We start from the raw sequence: 21700 nt of genomic DNA, 5'->3' as shown, positions 1-21700 counted from the left end.
CCTACTTAATAATAGCGCAAAATTACATGAAGATTAATTACTTAAATCAAGCTTAAATCTAAATCAGAGCCTACTTAACATCGATATGTCTAACATAACGCTAATCTATAGAAAATTATTTGGCAGCTTGTTTGGCAGTTGTATGGTAATTTGAAAGCTTTGAAAGTTGTTTGAAAGGCATTTAACATTTAATTTTATCAATGTCACTGTTTGTGTCACTGGAAAACTTTTTGTTATTTCGTGTAGTTACTGAAATAACAAAAGCTAGAATGGAATAGAATAAATAGATTTTTATTCAAATAAACTTTTACTTGGTGCTTTTGAATCGTCATAATAATCTACCACTGGTTTGGAATGCCGTTCCTACCGAGAAGAATGAAACGAAAATTACCATATAGGTACTTACAGAATCTTTATTTTTTTTATAAAATAATGAAATCGCTATAGATGGGTACCTATATGTATAAATAAATAAATAAATAAATATTTATCGTGTTAACAAAACAGTGTTTACAAACTTTAGTGTATGTACCTAAGAGATTATAAATACTACTACTAGTGGCGCAGATACTTACGTAGATGTCTTATTTATCGGAATTTAACATGCATTCTGATATCTGCCTGTTATTTTTCTAAATTTTCTGATATAGCGGAAGGTTGGGGGAAATCGGATAGAGGGTGAAACCGGATAGCTGCTATTTCATTGATCCGCGTATAGCCAGGTCATTCTAGCTAGTGAAGAAATATGGACGAACGTTTACTCAGTACGATTACAAATGGTGGCAACTGTAACATTTCTGCGAATAATTTGAATTATTTGTTTTATTGACGTGACAACGTCTTATAATTCGATAGAGCCGGCTGCACGCACGAAAAAACATGACTCATGCGGCGTTACCTCGCTCTGAGGCGTTCCATGTAAGGCTTGAAGTGCAAGTGAGAGTGCGGAACGAGCGACAAAGAAGCAGAATCGGCTTTGTTGTCACGTTCAACTATCGTCAGTAAACCGACTTTACAGACAACCAATTTTTTTTTTAGTATCTTTATTCACTCCTTTAGGCCTATCCGGTTTGACCCATAGGTATGGGTTGAATTCGGATTTATAATTTTTGATTAAAATTGTTGTAGTTTGTAGTTATTAAGATTGATCTTAGATATTTTCATGCCAAAGTTATGCCTAAGGTATACTTATTAAACATTTATGATAATGATTATCTCAATAAATAACATAGTGATTTATTCATTATGTAGGTATTTACCATAGCCATCCGGTGTCCCCCCCACCTACCTACTTAATTATAAGAATCAGTATACATTTGTATACTTATAATACTTGGCACAAATTAATTGCGCTTATAACTATTGACTTATTTATTTATTTTCTTTAAAAAAATAACTGTGGATAATAAGATGTAAATACGTACAATTTTATGCAAATTAGGTCAACAGACCCAAAGAAGTCACATTGTCAATCACTAACTTACACATAAATTGTATTAACATATTAAACAATAGTAGGTATTTGTGTCTATACCCATTCAATTCGTTAACCTCGATCTAATTCCTCGCAACCTGAAACATTTGTAACATCACTCTGATTTCGTAGTCGGGAAGTGCACTGGTGTTCCATCGCCTAATCTATCTGCCATTGAGTTGATCATTTCAGGAGTAGCTTCGCGGAGGTCATAAGCCCAGCCGATTTTGTTGAAGAACCGAATGAAAACTGTGCCCCAATTGAAGAAATCAAAATGCTCAGCCGCCTTGTAGTCAAAGGGGAATGCGTGATGGTAGTTGTGCCACCCTTCTCCCAAAGTACAGGTTGCTACAAAACGATTTTCTTTTGGCACGATATTTCTGAAACAATGTTCAATTAAAAATTATTTATTTGTTGCTAATTACTTATTAAAATAGTTATTTATTACTATTGAAGCAGATACAGGTCAGTTTTTATAATTCTTCCCGACCTTCAATGACTTTTTCAAATACCTATACCTACTGGCCTAGTGGGCTTCTCTATCAATCTAGTCTCATCTGTGTTTTCATTAATGCAATACTTAAATCAATCAAACCTCATATTAATTACTGTAGTTAATTAGTGTATGGTTTTAGGTCGGAATGAAATCCAAAAGGTCCTACTTTTTAAATCCTACCCGTTGGAGTACTTTAATAGCCATCTCTTTTTGCACTAGCTTTACGCTTAATTCGATGGAAAAAGGGACTGAAATGAAGATAAAAGTCTGACACGTTGAAACTTTTTAGTAGGTATTTATCGTCGTTACTATATTACGTTTTTTTTTTTCTTTAAATCTGGCTTTACTCTGATTAGCCAATGTCAAGTTTGTGATATTTTCAAGTTATTAAATTTATACAAGTATGGACTCCGTCTGCGCCGGCGCCCGCCGACATACGCGCGGCGCCCCTTTAGAGCGCTTCCCAGTCAGTTCCACCACCAAAAAACACCAACTAACACAAAAACCAGCCACTCTTAACAAAAAAAACACTCCAAACAAGCACAGCACGCGCGCCAGCAAGTGCCATCGCAGACGAAGTCCCCTATATTACGTTACTGTTATGAGGTCTCTTGTAAGGACTTCCACACGCGTTGTAGTCTTTCGCCATCTAATAGCGGCTCCGTGCGACTCGTTTGATGCCTTTAAAAAAAAGGATTCCGACTAATTGAAAACCTCCTCCTTTTTTTGAAGTCGGTTATGTCTAGAATTTTTCATTAACTTCTAAATAATTCTTACTTGTTATAAGGCCTGTATCCATAAATATGAGCAAGACTGTTCACTGTCAGCTCACTGTGGAACATGCTAAGGAACCGGATGAAGAATTGCCACGCCACAGCACATCGCCAGTTTTCCCCCAACAGGACGACGTTAATAAGGAGCGGTAGAGCATAACAAAACAGTAATTTGATATATACGAAATGTCTGCAAGGGAAAATAAACAAATAAGTCAATAAAAGGACGATGATACATATTTTAAGAGAGATAACATAATTTTTGGATGTATTTATTGAAACAATAAATGATTATTTATTTAGTGAAACAATAAATGATACTAAGCGGTGATAGTCTAGCGGTTAAAACGTTGGCCTACTGTCGGGGGAGTCCGGAGTTCGGCCCTCCCAACTTTTCGGAGTTATGTGCGTTTTAATCAATTAAATATCACTTGCTTTTAAGGCGAAGAAATCTGCATGCCTGACATTTATTCATAATGTTCTCAGGTAGGTATGTGAAGTTTGCCAATCTGCACTTGGTCAGTGTGGCAGACAGGCTAAGCTTGACCATTCTCAAAGAAGACCCGTGTTTAGTAGGTAGTTGTTGATGATGATGCTGACAAAGCAATTCTTAAATATCTAGTTAGTTTTAAGACTAGACTTAGGTAGAAACTTACTTGTTAAAATATCTCAGCAACGGGTCGTTGGTGATATCAGACATGTCCATCTGTTTCCCGCGTTGCAGCACTTGGTCGTTTTTCTTCAGCATCAACCAGCCAATGTGGGAGAAGAAGAAGCCTCGGTTTGCGTTGTGAGGGTCTGCTTCCGTGTCGCTGTACTTGTGGTGCACACGATGGTCGCGCACCCATTGCTCTAAGGAATTCTGGAAAAAGAGCGAAGAATATTAGCCATGTTAATCATGACTCAATTTCCCTTTCCTCTCCAATTAAGCGTAAAGATTGTGCTAGGTGTAGGTACGACAATAGTGCAACGGGTGGGGTTTGAACCGCAGACCATTCGGAATTCAGTCCGCTCCTCAACCGTTAAGCTATTGAGTCTTTAATCTAATTTGGAACCTACTTATCAAATAAAAGAGTAGATACATATTTGTCAACTTAAGCTTACCCTGCTAAGATAGCAAAAGCAAGCGAATTGAATTTCTGAAACTCTTTTCAGAAAGAAGAAAGTGAGAGACGCCGAAAATCTATATGCAAAATCGCAAGTTTTAAACCCAGCTATGAACCTATCAAACTCTCATAATTATTTTAGACTATCTATCAGTTACCTATATAGCTAAATGCAAAATTAGCTTATTATGACTAGACCTGTCTTCCAGCGGTTTAGCCGTGGAACCTACCTAGCAAACAGACATAATATAGACGGTTAAAATTTCACATTTATAATATTCATCATTATCATCTCAACTTTTCGCCGGCCCACTACGCACGGACCTCCTCTAAGAATAAGAAGGTATATAAGGATAGGTAGATAGGTCGCATTTATAATACTAGTCTGCATTAAAAAAGTTTAAAATATAAGAAATCGTAGGTAAACTAACTTGACCGCTTGAAGCAAAACACATGAGAAGGAACAGTTTCAATGGTAATGTAGCTTTGTACGCTTTGTGTGTCCATAGCCGGTGCGCTCCACCAGTGATACCGAAGCCAGTGGCTACGTACATGATTAAAGCTGAAAAAATAAACGGTAATTTGTAGGTAGTAGGTACTGAGGTCCCTGCGACGTAGGTACCTATTCCTTATTACTGAGTGACCTCTTTGCCATATTGATATACTTAATGGTAGGAGTGTCCTTAATTAACTCAAAAAAAAGTTCAAAATTCAAAATATTTTTATTCAATTAGACTTTTACAAGTTCTTTTGAATCGTCAAAAGCATCTACCACTGGTTCGGAATGCCTTTCCTACCGAAAAGAACCAGCAAGAAACTCGGCGGTTGCTCTTTTCAAAGATTTGATATAGAATATTATGCCATGTATAAAAGCAATTGAAGTCCCGCGCATTGCTGGAGCGAATTGTAGGTCAAATCCACGCTCTTCTATCATTTACATAATCTTCGTGGTGAAATATCAATAATACCTACCACATACCTACCTTCTCACTTCCTTATCTTCCGCATACGACTCGACTAAGAGAACATCGATGTAAGAGAACGATATTCGATTTTAAGGTTTACGAGTAGGTACCCATATGGTTATTATCAGAACATGTTAGTGATAATAACTGAGACTGACGACGCGGACGTCTAAATGGGCTTTCCGACACACGAAGGAAACAAAAAGACTGAATACGGACACTCAAAGACGTTTACCTATCTATCCAGTTACATACTACAAACACCTTTCAGGTTAGCACGCTTCTTTATCAGACTGATAAGGATAAACTAATTGAGTTGAAAGTGATGATGAGTTTAGGTACTACTAGATGAGACCACAGCCTAATTGTTATGTAACAGTGTAAATTAAAAAATTTTATCACCCCCGACAAGTGAAGGTTACAGTAACTAGAAAAGAGCTGATAACTTTCAAACGGCTGAACCGATTTTCTTGGATTATAGCTAAGACACTCTCGATCAAGCCACCTTTCAAACAAAAACAAACTAAATTAAAATCGATTCATTAGTTTAGGAGCTACGATGCCACAGACAGATACACACATACACATGTCAAAGTTATAACACCCCTCTTTTTAGGTCGGGGGTTAATAAAAGAACTTACCAAAAACTACAGTTTCCCATTTAACAGGAAAAGTGTAATAGTAACACCAGTAAACGGCGAACACATGGTATAGGATTATAGCGATTGCACTTGTCCATTTTATAGGGTTCTGAAAACTTAAATTCTTTTCAAAGGACCGAAAAATTTCACCAACGGACAGCAATGGTTTAACGTTAACTTTTTCCATAGCCTATCCGAATACATGCGGCTTATACGAATAATGTTCGTTATCTGAACATCGAAAAGCTTGTACCCCGATATTATATTGTTGAAGTATTCGTGTAACAATTTCGAAACTTCATTCCTGATCTTTGTTCGTATTGCCCTAGTTACACGGTCGATTTAGAGGTCCGTAATAATAAATATTTAAATTGAAACGTAATTCTTCAGTTAATTTTTGTTTGTACCTTCAGCTCTATCTCAGCTCAATCTTCAGATCTTTGTCAGTAAGTAGGATAAATTATATTATATCTTAGTGAAGGAATTGTTGGCAAGGATACCGGACTCAATAAATCCTCGACTCAGTTTCCTAAATGGCACTCCGCTCATGAAAGATTAAAAAACTCTTATATAAAATAAAAAAATAAAAATTTTACAAAATAAAAATTATAATAGATTAAAAAAAATGTCTGTTCGTTACCTATGTATATGCGCACATAGTTTATCCCATTGAGTTGAAATTTTGTACAGTTTTTGTTGACACCTTCGTGAAGATTTTTGACATATTACGTACTTACTGCAAACGTACAACATGTAGGCATAATAAAAACGTCGACCTTATTTTCTGGATATCGGGGGTTTGATCCCGGGCACGCATTTTTAACTTTTCGGACGTGTGCGTTTTAAGCAATTAAATATTATCATTTAATGGTGAAGGAAAACATTGTGAGGAAATTTGCATGCCTGAGCGTTTTCCATAATGTTCTCAGAGATGTGTGAAGTCTACTAATCCGCACTGGGCCAGTGTGGCAGACTATGGCCTAAACGCTTCTCATTCTGAGAAGAGTCCCATGCTTAGTAGTGGAGCGGCGATGGGTTGATCATGATTAAAATGATGATGAATATAAATAGGTACTTTCATTTAAAATGGCAAAGCATTTGGGACATTTGCTCCTGGCATGAATAAAATTATGAACAATGTCAAAATTAGGTCTCTCTCTATATTTTGGAGTGAAGTGGTGGCGCGTAAAATGTGTTTATTCTCTTTGATAAACAATTTTATTCCGATACTCTAGGAATATTTGAATATTTCACGATAATATTTTCCAATTTTTAATGACAAATGAATTAATACATAATTATAATAATGATAAATCTGTAATCTGTCGATTTCTTTCTCTATTGCAACCCCGGGACAAATTGGAGACTGCCTCTTCCGAAAGAGCACTAGGACGAAGGAGATATCGGTGCGGAGAACTCAGGATATAAAAATATGCGTTGAGCCATGTACTGGTGAGATTTTAGTACTTAGGTAGAAAATCGACATAGCCCGATGTCGGGTATTACGGAGTTTTTCTACTGTTACCACAAAAAGTTGCATAAAGTTTTTATATGTTGTTGCACAATCAATAATAGTCCCTACATACTTACCAGCAGTTTACTGTTTCTAGGCATTTATGCTTAACAACAACAAACAGACATTGGATCTCTTCCAAAGCTATATCTGATGTTGGCGCCAAAATATGAGGCGGCATTTTGTCAATAAATTAGTGCTTTAATGGTAATACCCTGTTTATGGAGTAATTCAAGCATGCCACATGATAAGGATAATGATATTACCATGATATTACCCCACTTATTCTACAAGAGATTAGCAAATATTGAAATGGTTACACGGTTCTTATATAGGTACCTTTAAAATTATGAACAAGTAGGTAGTTAGTTGATTTGATCGAAAAATGGAAGCGAGAAAAGATAGAAAAGAAAATATTAACAGCACTATATCAATAACAACAGAAGCTGAAATGAAAATTTTAATTCAAATAAGCTTTTACAAGTAGCTTCTTCTCAATCGTCAAATGCATTCACTACTGGTTCGTTATGTCTTTCCTACCGAGAAGGACCAGCATGAAACTCTGCGGTTGCTCTTCTCAAAGATTCTATTTCCAATATTTTACCATCTAGGTATATAAAATCATCAGACCGATGTATTGAAATAATTGACGTAGGGAGGTGAATGAACGATCAGAAAGAAAGTCAGACTCATCGTCCTCATAAGGCCTTATTGATTCCGAGGAGCTATTCAACGAATCTTAGTACGAATGACAGTCCACAAATGAATAATTCATAGATGTAGGTAGTGGTTCGTAGATCCGGCAGTGGCTATTGAGCTTGGTCGGATTTTGTTCCTCACATTATGAGAGGATCAGAGGGCACGGATGTTTATATTTGAACATTCCCATAGACTTGGGTTTTCTGTTATTTTCCTTGACATCATATTACCAGGGTGATGTGGCCTAGTTAGTTGGAGAATATCGGTCGACTGGACTGGTTAAGCAACGTTGACCTGAATCGTTTACTGTATGGCTTACCAACGAATTTAGAGGTCGCAGTTTAGCCTTTACCGTGCCACGGAAATCCGGTTACTATTACTAGCATCTCATAATCGTTGACTTTTAGTAGAGCCTTATCTATTTCTCTACATTATGCAGGAATTTATGGAAGCCCCCATTATTATGTGATCATTGTTGTTAAAAGCACAGGCAAAACTTGCAGCAAACCATTACGAATAAGGTGTTCATGTAGGTATCTATATCATTACATGTACTGTAAAAAAAAGGTTAGTCGACATCACAGGAGACCGAAGTGCTGGCAGCTACCTCGGGCAAAGAATTAGTATAGCCATTCAAAGGGGGAACGCTGCCAGTATCTTCGGAACCTTGCCTAAAGGGACTTTTTTAGGTTCATTATTTTATTAATTTAGATTTTAGATGTTATAATTGTTAATATGTAATATATTTTTAAATATCACAAATTCATACATACATACATAGACTGCTAAAATCTACCTATACCTAAAATGATCTACCTAGTGTAGTGTAAGTATCATAGTATTGCGATGTATTATTACAATTATTATTAAACGGAAATTTCGAAGAGTAGGTAAACAGTAAGAGAATAAAGGTATAATAAATATTATTTCTGCTTGATTAAGCGGGAAAGATTTATTAGTGTGAGGGATGTTTAGAGGTTTTCTGTAGGAAATACCTACGATGTGGATTTTGATTTTAAGTTGAAATTGAATTGGGTGGATGCTTGGATGAATTAATTCATCCAAGGGTGGATGATCAAATGAATTTATTTATGAATTCATGTAAATACTAGACACATAGGACTTATAGTTCAGAGTTACCTCATAATAATTAGAGATTGGGAATAAATAGGTAGGTACCTACTCTAAAACATTGTAAGTACTTAATCACTCAAATTAGTTAAGTAATTTGTTCTGAATTTTAGCAGCCTATTTATGTAAATAATATTTTAACTTATAAAGTTGTTTCCGTTTTGTAATTACAAAAGGTTCGTTGTTATAATGAGATGATTAAAAATGCCGGGGTCATAATTGCCGAAGCACCTAAAACAGATTTTCTTTCATAGTTATAATTTAATTTACCTGACCTCACTTTGTTGGTAGCCCGCCGCGCAAAAGGGATTTTTCAATTTATTATGTTAAGCCTTGTTTACTTCTCTTAAATAAATTTGGCATGGTAGGTACCTAGTTTATTTATAAATTTCCGATGGCCTAGAAATAATTTTATGCTAGTAAATAAGATTATTTGTTTGAGCTTAACTTTTGAGTCGGTTACATATAATTTTAGAAACAAATTATCAACAAAAGGATCCATTTTTTCAATTCAGTTACATTTCTGTATTTATTTTGCTGTTTTTTATGTTTAACCTTTAGAATATTTGCCTGTCAAGCGTTTTTAGCCACACGAGGTCAACTGAAAAGGACTTAGTTATTTATTAATGGTTGATGCTTTTGTATTTTAAAGTGTATATGCTCCTTGTCACAATGAATAGGTTTAAAAGGTTTAATTTGATAAATATGCCTAGGTAGGATCTGTATTTTTTTTAGAATAAACAAACCCGCTGTTCAAAGTATTTAATAGCGAATATCTATAGTTGTGGCTAATTATGTCGTACGTAATCTCTAATCTAAATTGATAAGTCTAAATTGCTATCTTTTTCCACAGGGGGAGATAGCAATATATTTAGACATATTGTTATATTACAAATAGGCTACCTATACCTATTTTAAGTGGAATCTGCCCAGCCGGTAGTCTTATTATAAGTAAATAAATATTTCTGGTTGATTTTTAAATAAAGTTAGAGACTTTGGTATGAAACACATTGATTAAGTAATTACGTTATAACCAATCTATTTCTATCAGAGATTAAAGACTTAAATAGATCTAGGAGGTACCTAAGTAAAATTTTAGATTATGATTAGGTAGGTATAGGTATAAATATTTAGTGACTATTCATCTCAGGTTATTTCGGATTCAAAAATATCTTTGCAATTCAATGTCGAAAAGGCATCCGTTCCCATGGTATTAATATTAATTTATGCCATTCCTGGGAAAGCAATTAAAATCTGAATAGGGAATCTCTCCTTTGATTCTTCCTCAAAGATTTAGAGCCAATGAAATAAATATCATCTAATTGATTTCATTCTTTGACAATTATTAAAATCTGACGCAAGAACGCGCATCACAAATTCGCTATTCGCTTAACCGAGGTAACCGCCACAATAACAGAGAAAGAAACATGAAAAACCAGCCAAGAGCGAATCAGACTCGCGCACCGAGGGTTCCGTACTAGGGTATTTTTCTGACATTTTGACACGATAAATCAAAAATTGTTATGCATAAAATTAAATAAAAATTTGTTTTAAATGTACATGTAAAGCACTTTCATAATATGAAAATGCTTGGAGTATCATATTATGATACCTACTTGGTATAGTTATCTTATTTTGAAAATTGAAAATGCTATTATTTGTTCATGAACAAATTTTTTTTTGTGATGTAACGACAAATTCACGGCTTTCGGATTATTTCCTTTTTTTGTGCTAGACCTACCTACCTGCCAAATTTTATAATTCTAGGTTAACGGGAAGTACCCTATAGGTTTTCTTGACAGATACGATAGACGGACAGACAGACAGACACCAAAGTGATCCTATAATGGTTCCGTTTTTGACGCAAGCTCCCTCTGTACCAAAATTCAAATTCAAATTCAATTTTTTTTTATTCAATTAGACTTTTACAAGTTCTTTTGAATCGTCAAAAACATCTACCAAATTCATATAAATCGGTTAAACGGATGGGTCTTTGAGAATCTTGTAGAAACTCTTCGAATTTCCGAGATAAAAAGCCTATGTTCGTCGCCGGGATGTACTCTCTCCAACTTTGGTACAACTCTGTACCAAATTTCATCAAAATCGGTTAAACTGTTGGGCCGTGAAAAGCTAGCAGACAGGCAGACAGACAGACACACTCGCATTTATAACATTAGTATGGATCTATTACCTATCTGTACCCACTGAAATATTTCCTTCTTGCGGCTCTCGCGGCTCAATGCATTTATGTGCAATTTCCTTTAGAAAGATGTATATTTAAAGATTATTGGACAACGTACCTACAAACTACTGAAACTCATGAAAACGATAAACAGGAACTGTTTTCTCACAACAAGTAATCTACCAACTGCGCTGTCGCGAGGGTAGTTATCCAGACTTCTCAGCACTTTCAGTTTTAATATTTCAAATATTATGCTGCAGCTGATTCGCCACTGGATATTTTATGAAGGTACCGAAAAAAAAATTGGATACAATTAAGGCGTATACGAAATTCTAATTGGGAACCTTTTCCGGGTGTTTTTTGGGAATACACAGACTTGCAGAAAGCGCTGCTTGATGAAAACTGAAACTCGCGTATTTTAGCTACCTTCTTTTAACTATTACAGTACCAGATTGTAATTGCTTAAACTATAGTAAAACATGGGGGAGGCCACTATAAATATTAAAAATGCTATTTCTGCATTATGCGTTCTTAAATTTTTCTTACGACGCATAGTTGTTTTTGCACCGAATCTAGAGAATTCGCTTTATTAAAGTGACCTTACCTCACCCTTCTTTTCACGTTTTCAGGGTAGAGTACATCGAATTATGTCTTTTCAGCTTACGCAAGCGAAAATACTCTTGAAAAGTGAATAAAATTTCATTGAAGTCGTTTCTCCAAAGTTTCACCACTTACTTTTGACCTATAATGTTTTATATTGAAGCGACCGAGCGGCAAAACAGTTCTTTCGATTCTTTAAGGTCGACCAATTACAGAAACGGGGAAACGATTCTTTTATTATGGGACAAAAACTCAGCCAACTCTCGACCTTTTCAAATATCTGCTTTTAGCATCCTTTGTATAAAGGTAGGTAGTCCGTAGTTATTATATTATTTTGAGAATAAGTACGTATTTTATGAACACAATAGATTCAGAACTATTATTCTGAAATTTTGGTTTCTACGAGGAAGGTTCAAAATCGAGTTTTGTCGACACTTGAAATATAAAAAGTTGGTAGAATTCAACGTAGGTATATCTTTTTCAATCTCATAGTTTTCAGCACTATGCCAGATAGTCGGTATAATACGGCAGTTGTGATTCTCGTTCAGACTGCTAATGGGGCATTAAGCTTATGAAAGGAAAACAAGCTTAGTGCGACGAAGTTGTTTCCGCGATACAGGCGCGCAAATGTTGGCACTAACGAGCATCTTGAACGTTTTTCTCTTAACACAACTGGCGTTTAACTAGCGCGTTATACCTACGTGAAACGGTGTAGAGTCGACAAAATAAAGTGGATTTTTGATTGTACCTCGTTGTAAATGTTTTTTGAACAGCAACATAGTAGTACAAATATTTTATTTAATGTGATATAAAAGAGTTACAAAATTATAAGCGACGCTTGCGGCTTCGCTCCCCTGGGAGTTTCAAAAAATCGAGCCTTGCACTTACGTTGTGTAAATCTGTGCAAAATTTCAGATTTTTAATAAAAAGGTTTGGACTCATCGTTTAGGTATAAGTCAGTCAGTAAGCGAATCAGGACTTTAAAAAAAAGTATTTCGACTAATGTACTTGAAAGCCCAGATTTCACTGTACACTGGGGAAAAAGAAAACGAAAGAATAGTATATTTCATTACAAGTGCGGAAAGGCTGTTATTGCAAAGAGTTCCGACAAATGTCTACCCGAGCCGAGGCGTAGCTGAAGGCGAGGGTTGACAGTCGGAACGAGTTGCAATGACGGTTCCGCACGTGTACTGAACGACTATTTTTAATACAGTTGCGAAAAAATGAAGCAATTTAATAAAATAATAAAAACACAATAAACTCAACTAACTTAATTTAATTTAATTTAAAACAACTTTATTGTTAATAGATATAAAAAACTAGGGTCGAAATTACTCATTTTAGGCAACCAACAACTAAACTCGCAAAGAAAATTTCTGAAAAATGGCGCCAACCGTAGAATATAAGCAGAGTTTTTTTTTTCTTCACCCATTCTGGTAGGCAAAGGGAACTATGCCCATACAGCCAAGTCTTCAGTAGAAGTTTTTTATTGATATGAAATGAAAATGAAATTTAATGAGATGAAATGAAATGAAACCTAACCAAACTCATTCAATCAAATCATTAAATCTGATATTGAAACAAATTAGTAGCTTCTTATTAAAAATACGTATTTGCATGAATCATAAAAACTTCTATGAATTTTTTTAGTAAAAACTTCATGGTTGGTTTTTCTTTTTAATATTTTGACAGTTGGGAAAGAAAAAGCACGAGTGCGGGAAAGGTAAAGAAAAAGCACGAGTATGTAATAGCCCACATCCCGAACGCTATACGTCCCTGCAATACGCCACTTTTTGAGCAACTGTATTAAAAATATATTTATTGATGTGTCTTTTGGAATACTTATGTCCAAATATGCGTCGCTCAGTGTATGAAACAGGAGCCCGCGGGGAGGTCCGACATGAAAGGGTTTAAGATCCAAATTTCATCACAATAATGTTATTGTGTAAAATGACTTCTAAATCCTGTCTTCTTCTCTTCTTTGTCGTTATGCTTGCTCTTGGCAAAGCTGTCGTGGGGGTTTACTGCAGCTGCAGTGTTTTGAGTTGTAGCACGCTTAGGTACTATGCGTTTTCATTCCCTAGTGTAGGCTACCTTCTTAGTACACTCATGCAAGGGGACGTCGATCGCAGCCTTCCCTTGGTCTGTCCATTTCGTGAGCGACCTTCCGCGTCCTCTGATGCTTTCACTCTTCCTTGAACTACTAGACGTTCAATGGAGATATCGTCGCGTCTAATTACGTGACCAAAGAAAGTGTGAATGTGAACCCGTAGGTAGGTACAGTGGAGAATATACTCTGCTTCATGCAGAGTTCTCCAAGAGCCGACTTATTGGTTCGAAAAGTGTAAACAAATTAATTTATAACTAACTTACCTCATTACTTAGATCATATTCAATATTTACAACAGTTATCTAAAATAACAGTCATGAATTTGACGTGGATCATTAATTAAATTATTGGACATCATAATAATTTATCTACCACGCAAATCGATGTTTTCATTTCAAAGCTCTTATTGACGCATAGTAAATAAACAATTCATAAATCAATTTAGAAATAGAAACAATATTATTATTTTCATTCTGGTAAATGTAAGCACTCTAATAAATAAATTGTCAATATCTAAAACAGTTTACCCATTATGTAAAAAGTTAATTAAATAAAATTAAGTTACTTGTTATTGCTGTACGGTAGGTATACCTTATTAGTAACCACTAACTAATAACTTCTTCAGAAATTTAAACCTACCTAGAAAGTAAAAAAATACTGGTTTTATGCAAAAGCAATTCAAGTATCTGATGAACTAGGCCGCACTATGAAAATCCACTGCGTAAATCCAGCTTTAGATATTAGTTGTATAGAAAGGATTGTGGTACAGAATACAATCTGCGGCCGGGTCTCCACACTCGTGAGCCGTGTGGTGTGAATGCGAATGACATTTTATTTCTAACTGTTTAACATATGGGAATAGAAATAAATCAACCTGTAGGTACAGTACACCCTGTAGCACTCTGACCCTCATTTAATTTATAGGAGCCGCGGGAATTTATTCGGATACAAATATTCCTTTGAAGTTAGATTATTGTTATTATCAGCACAATAAAACATTCAACAAAGGCTATTGTTCTGGCATTTAAAACCTAGATTGCTACCGTTTAAGCCAAACGTTTCAAGTTTCAACCGAGTAAGCAATGTGATGTGGAACTTTGCAATGAAATGATTGAGGTATTAGATGTTGTATTCGAGTCCAGTTAAGGTTAAGTCTTAACTCCTAAGCTTGCAGGTTGTAACACGCATATTAACGGGCGGTTCTCTGGTGAATCGGGTAAGAATATTTGAAAATATTCTTGAGAGGTATGGGCCGTAGTTGACAACGCAAAGCGTCGGTATTATCAATGTGGCTCCTAGAAGATGTGAAACAAATGATTTCATGAAGGCATTCATACTTCGCAGTGCACTTCAGAGTGCTGTTGCCTGCAGTTGCGGTCATGCCACGCTACCGTCACACATTTAGTTTAGTATCAGGTTATTAACCTTGGTTTCGGATACAGTTATGCATTAGAACAAAAATTACTTTATAGATAATATGACAATACTATCACAATGAATACGCACAAATCACATAAGTATTAGGTATGTGATTTCATCATCATCATCATTTGACACCTTAACCCTTCGCTAGCTGAGTACAGGCGTCTTCTCAGAATGCCTCACCACCACCAAGATCCTGTCAATCTGTCACCTGCCATGCCAATCCGCACTCTGTCACCAAGCTTGCAGACTGCGGATTGGCAGACTTCACGGACAGCGCGGACGCGCCCGGGATCGAATTCCGGCCCCCACGAATAGGAGGACGAATAGCTATCAGTTATCACCACGTCCTGTGCGTATTAATTGCAATTACTTCAAAACTAAAATTAATAATTTTATTTAATGTAAAGTCTTTGATTCTGAAAACAAAGCAATAAGAGAATACTGAATAGGTATTCCTTTTCAAATACCATTAGGCCTTCAGATCATGCGAAAAATTAGGATGTCGAGTAACAGAAATTGAAACTTGCAAGGTTTGATCTTTAAAATTTCGGTTAGGTATAATAGAAAATTACTGAAACCTATCACAAACAGATATATCATAGGTATATTTGCTAACATTCATTTACAACCCACAAAATGATGCCCCGACTTCGTCCGCGTGGTGGACTTAGGTTTTTAAGGATCATGGTCGAATTCTTTGATTTCCCGGGATAAAGAGTAGTCTTTATCACACTTCAGACCTAAACTCATATTAAAAAAATGCGGCGTGATTGAAAGACAAACCAACAAATGAACACTTTCGTATTTATAATAGTAGTTGGATACTAATATTAGGTGGATAGACAACTTCAAACGAGTCGCAAGAAGCCGCTGAATTCAGGTGGTGTAAGACGGTGGCGTGTGGAAGTCCCTACATGAGACCTATTTCCAACAATGGACATCTATCGATTGATAATGATGATGATAACAAGTATTATAAATGCGTAACTGTGTCTGTCTGTCGTCTTACGATTTCACAGCCCAGCTCGTTACCGACTTTAACGAAGTTTGGTAGCTCAGAGATATCCCCGCGAATAGTTAATTTTGTTGCTTTGTGTGAAACTATTGGCTTGTAAACTTGCGATTAAACAAAAATGGGTCCTAAATAAATATAATTGAAATGCCATATATATTTATCAATATTGAATCAAATGTAAAGCGACGAAATTTTAATTGTTTTAATTAAATGAAAACACGTTCAATAAATTTATACAAATGCACCCATATGTAATGCGATAGTACCGGCTGTCTGAAAATTAAATAAACGAAATCTCATGCAAAAACAACGCAGTGGAAAACAAAGCTGTGATAAATTTATTGTAAATCAAATGGCTGATTTTATAATTGCCAGTGTCTTGCATTTTAAAATTCTTGAATGGGTGATTTAATAATTATTCATTATTATTATTATTTATTATTATATTATTATTCATTGAATTATTCAGGGTATAATTTTTAAAAATAATAGGTAGGTACCAATATTGCGATCAAACCAAGAATAGCAAAGACTGCGCCATATTATTGAGACGTTTAGCTAGCAAACTTATTTCGGGATTCCTTACATACTCTTTTAACAATTTTTCATTTGATTTCATTTTAATTCAATATCATCATCATCATCATATCAATCCATCACCGTCTCTACTAAGCACAATATAATTAATATCCTCTTAGAATAAGAGGGTTTAGGACATAGTCCACTGGCCAAGTGTGGATTTAATCGACTTCGGAATTCAGACACACTTAACATTACGGAAATCTCTCAGGCATACAGATTTCCTAACAATTTTAAAATATATTTTTTTAAAGACTTAGTAGTAGATACTTTCTGAAAATTAATTTGTACAAATAATATTTTCCATTTCAAGTGACGGTGATAGGGAAAGAGGTCCATTAGACTGGCATTTTACTTTGATAGCATGCATTAAACTCGAGTAGTTCCGCTTTTCTTTTGTTTAACTATATTAAACCACCTTTGATTTGCATATCTACTGATCACCAACCCTGCGTAGGCCGCATTGGGGGTTTATACTTTATATTATAGGTAGAGATTAACTGCCCTTGTCCCATTATTGAAAACATATTGATGCTTAGTTCTCATGTCCATTCAAGGTTTATCGTGCCAAGACCCTGCGGTCCCGCCCTTTGTCCCCGATACAATAGAATGGCTTGATCTTGTTTTATCTTCAAAGTAGGGTTTCAATGGGGAAGGTCACAAAGTCGCGATCAGTCTTAAAATAAAATTCTTAGTGTGTTCGCCTAGATATTTAGAAAGAAACTATGACACATTGATACCATAGACATGTTACGGTTATATAACAGGGCATACATAATACCTAATTAATTAGGAGTTATTTAACAGCTTAGATATCTTTTCTACTGTCATTCCTTTAATCTTTTGTCTTAAGCTCCAACTACACGCTCCGTCTTGTCTGCGCAGTTAAAACTGCGCAAGCAAGACTGAGAATCTTTAGCAATTTTTGGAATTGCGCGGGATACCGTCTTGCCGTTCACACGCACGCGAAGTTCTCAAGTAAGACGGAGCGTGTAGCCGGAGCCTAAGACAAAATATAAAAACGCATGACAGTAGAAAAGATATCTAAGCTTTTAAATAACGACTAACGACTCATAGAGTTCTTGAAAAGTAGTGCGTATTTTTTTATCTTTACGAATTGCGTTACAATCAATGTTGTACTGTTATTGCTTTACACTTTTTAAAAAATACACGTACTCGTAAGTACGCACGAAATAGATGTAGCAAACTTAAGCTATTCAATTTTATGTGCAAGGCAAAAACTTCTTTAATTTAGGTGCGAATTGGGCGCGGAAAGGAACAATATTAATTATTCCTCGCACCTGCCACACGTTCTGTTTGGAAATGCTAATTGGACTCGCATATCAATGACGTTTATGGAGTTAAACGCGAAGGGTCCTGAATGGTAATCGTTAAACAGCGTTGATAAATGATCACAGTTCTGCATGCGACAACGTTAATTATTCCGGAGATGACCTGAATTATGGAAGATATCCTGTAGATTGCACAGGTATACCTACCTACAATGTACACCAAAATATTGGAAGGTTCTGCCCCTTAAGAAAGCTCAGAGTCACAGAGACACAGCCCAATGGGTTACGAAGCTGTATTATTATCAATGGGCAGGATACATAGTTTGAAGAACAAATAGATTTTAGGGTCCCTAGTGAGGGAATGGCGAGCTACAAGAGACGATGCGTCTTTAAATGGTATAATGACTATACATTACACTATACAACTTCTACTTACAAGCCAGGTTTCATTTTATTTTTCGATAATTTTCCCCCATGGACTGAAAGTACGCTCTACTTGAGAACGTACTGTTATCACTTGTCTGGACTCGAGGGAAATCGGCCGAAGTTCAACCGAACGTTTATTTTGATCAGCAAAATCGTACGAGATCCAGTACCAGTAAATAGAACGTGCATACTCTGACTTGACCTGACACAAATCATGTCCAAAAGTGGAATCAGGTATTGGTATTAGGAACCCTAGCTGTTTTACGTATGGGTCAACTCCGATGTCTCCAATTACGCATAGAAACTATAATTCTTTTATTTACAGGAGCTTTCTCTGTTTCAGTATATTATAATTAATTAATTACAGCTTGTAGTAGGTATATTTTTATAAATTGGTAGGTACATATTATAACCTAATACTTTTCTTATAAGAAAATAATTAAAAAAACCCCATAATAGTATCCCCAGATTCCTTACAATAGGATAGTAGCGAGCACGTGGCGCACATAACGTTAGATTACGTGGTAACGCCTCATTCTGTCTCAAATTCATAGCCAATAAAAGGGGAGATTTCATTATAAGAACCGTTCTCCTGGATAAGTGATAAGCACATTGTGGCGTGCAAGAAATGTGCCTACTCGTATATTCCTATAGATAAAATTACAGAGGAGAAAAGTTACGCACGAGCAGTTCTCATTTAGACTTGAAATATTTCCGTTGATGGACGAAAAGCGGTAATAGCCTAGTGGTTAAAGCGTCGCGTCGGCCTCCTATTCGGGAGTTTGGAGGTTCGATTCTAGGCACGTTTCGTAGTTATATGCGTTCCAAGCAATTAAATATCACTTGCTTTAACGCTGAAGGAAAACGTCGTAAGGAATCGTTTTCCGCGTCGCGTGGACCAGCGCGCAGCGTGGTGGACTGTGGATTGAATGATAATTCTCAGAGGAGACCCGTGCTCAGTAGTGGGCCGGTGATGGTTTGATCATGATGAAAAAAGTTACGCACGACGAGTTCTCATTTGGCTTGAAATATCATGATCGATCCGATGCGGACGCATCTTGCTGTTTTACTTCAAATGCTCATGATTGAAAAATGCGTTGCCATGCCTATTGTTATTATCTCGTAGATCTTAGTGTACAATGGCCTTAAAAAGAAAAAATCTGGACACTTTTTTGACCAAGGTGTTTAGGAAACATCAATCATTCTCGGCGGTGGAGATAGTTAACTAGGTACTTTAGCACCTACTTGCGGTGTGATTTATAGACCAGATACCTAAGACGATTACCCGCGTAAATGCTTTAGAATACCTATCTACAATCTATCTGAAGTGTAAACGTCACAGACTTTTTTTTTTTAATTATATAGACTAGCGCTTGGCTGCAATCAGACCTGCTAGCAAGTGATGATGCGGCCTAAGATGGAGCGCGCTTGCCTAGAAGTTGCCTAACACTAGACAGAACTAAGCTAAGATTTTTTGGACCTATTAAATCGACAAACAAGAAAAGGAACGACCACAGGGTAAGTACCATATACCTAAGTAGTATTAGTAAGTATAAATGATAAATTCTTGTAATTTTTTTCAGTGACTGGGTTGGAATACGTTGCCTACTGAGAAATACCAGCAAGAAACTCTGCGTCAGCAAAATAATTGAAATAAACTGTTACAAATTGGAATTTGCTAACCTGTCGTATTCAATTAAAGTAAAACAAGTGTAAATTAAAAATTTATAACACCCCCGACAAGTGAAGGTTACAGTAAATAGAAAAGACCTAATAATTTTCAAACGGCTGAACCGATTTTCTTGGACTATTCCGCGCCTACGATCCAAAGTATCTGAGTTTTCCAAAACATCATTTTCAAATAAATAATTATGTATCAAGGCAACGTCCATCTTAACAGCTTGACATTTGTCAATTGACATAATATTATGAACCTAACGGTTATCTAACCTTCTTTTCTACAAGAAAACTAGAAAAGAGCTGATAACTCTTAAACGGCTGAACCAATTTTTTTGGATTATAGCTAAGAACACTCTCGATCAAGCCACCTTTCAAACAAAAAAAAAGTAAATTAAAATCGGTTCATTTGTTTAGGCGCTACGATGCCACAGACAGATACACAGATACACACGTCAAACTTATAACACCCCTCTTTTTTGGTCGGGGGTTAAAAATAAATCTAAAGTAGATAATGCCATATGGCATGTTAATAGAACTACAAGGAACTGTTTGTAACAAACTTCCACATAGCACAGGAATTCCACGATGTACATAGTTGAAAACTGAGTTTATTTGTATTCGACAACACCTTGTCCAAGTTGCTGATTTTGGGGAACTATTCTGTTCAATTCCAGGTGGCTGTCTCATTTGTGCTGGAACTTTCGTCTATGTTACTTTGATTGTTGATTTCACATCAGAGAGATTGAGAATAATATATCTACCTTATACAAAAGCTTAGTACGTATACCTACCTATTTATTGTTCCGTTTGCAGTGGAGACCCTGGGGCCATGGAGTCTTAGTGCAAAAAAAATTTTACGAGACATTTCACCGCGTTTAATAGCCTCATCGGGTGACAGAAGGGCTGGTTCATTTTTTGCGCAACGGATCAGCCTGGCTGTCCAACGCGGAAATGCAGCCAGTATTCTTGGTACCATTCCACGCGGGCATGATTTGTATAGTAATTAGATAAGGCTAGCTTTAAGTTTTATTGTAATATTTTCATTAAAAAAAAAAATAAGTATTGGTTTCACATGCTTTGGTACCACACGACCAGAATATGTAGACCATTTTCGTTCTGCCATGAAGTTCGTTCTCTATATTCGTAGATACAAGTGATTCATCACAGAATGTAAACACGACGGAAACAAGGTACATTTTATAAATTATGTTACGTGAGGCTGAATTTTATGATGTAAAACGCACCTACTTCGAGTCAGAATCCAATCTCATTTCACGCTAAACTTGAAAAATGATAATACATCGCAGTCAAAGTACCGTCGTGACAGTAAAATGAGAATGTTCTCTCAAATAAACGTTTCTATTACCTATAAAACTTACGTAGATATCTTAAAAGACAAAGAGGATTAAAAAATAAAAATGTAGAGATTGTGTAGGTTGGTACATAAATGTATTAAATTGCGTGAAAAATATATAATTATACGCACAGATTTTCAAAAATCCCGTGGAAACCCAAGCAAAGGCGGGGTGGGTCAGCTAGCAATTATATTGAATTGGAAACTTGGAACTATGTATAGTTGTTGACTTCAACTAT

General features: G+C 35.9%; 1 protein-coding gene and 1 long non-coding RNA gene across 2 annotated transcripts; both read right to left on the bottom strand.

Moving 5' to 3' along the window:
- Positions 1–1473: 1473 nt before the first annotated feature.
- LOC123874148 (acyl-CoA Delta(11) desaturase-like) lies at positions 1474–5802 on the bottom strand. Its single transcript, XM_045919355.1, has 5 exons — positions 5456–5802; positions 4281–4411; positions 3400–3605; positions 2748–2933; positions 1474–1854 (listed from the first exon to the last, which is right to left on the bottom strand). Exons 1-5 carry the CDS (start codon positions 5640–5642, stop codon positions 1590–1592), a joined length of 975 nt encoding a protein of 324 aa, XP_045775311.1. The 5' UTR covers positions 5643–5802; the 3' UTR covers positions 1474–1589.
- Positions 5803–7471: 1669 nt separating this feature from the next.
- On the bottom strand, positions 7472–20359 carry LOC123874149. The gene is made up of 3 exons (XR_006797842.1): positions 20348–20359; positions 15688–15693; positions 7472–7554 (listed from the first exon to the last, which is right to left on the bottom strand). It is a non-coding gene; the product is annotated as an uncharacterized LOC123874149 (long non-coding RNA).
- Between the last annotated feature and the right edge of the window lie 1341 nt (positions 20360–21700).

The sequence above is a fragment of the Maniola jurtina genome, chromosome 18, assembly GCF_905333055.1.
Source record: "Maniola jurtina chromosome 18, ilManJurt1.1, whole genome shotgun sequence".
NCBI classification, from domain to species: domain Eukaryota; kingdom Metazoa; phylum Arthropoda; class Insecta; order Lepidoptera; family Nymphalidae; genus Maniola; species Maniola jurtina.
The sequence above is the reverse complement of the archived record's forward strand: the minus strand, read 5'-3'. Positions and strand labels throughout refer to the sequence as shown.

Excerpts from the sequence above, each read along its gene's own strand:
- LOC123874148 (XM_045919355.1), bottom strand. The coding sequence starts at position 5,642 with ATGGAAAAAGTTAACGTTAAACCATTGCTGTCCGTTGGTGAAATTTTT. Across the intron at positions 2,934-3,399 it reads TTGCTGAGATATTTTAACAA|ACATTTCGTATATATCAAAT; the intron begins GTAAGTTTCTAC and ends TTTCCCTTGCAG. Across the intron at positions 1,855-2,747 it reads GGATACAGGCCTTATAACAA|AAATATCGTGCCAAAAGAAA; the intron begins GTAAGAATTATT and ends ACATTGTTTCAG.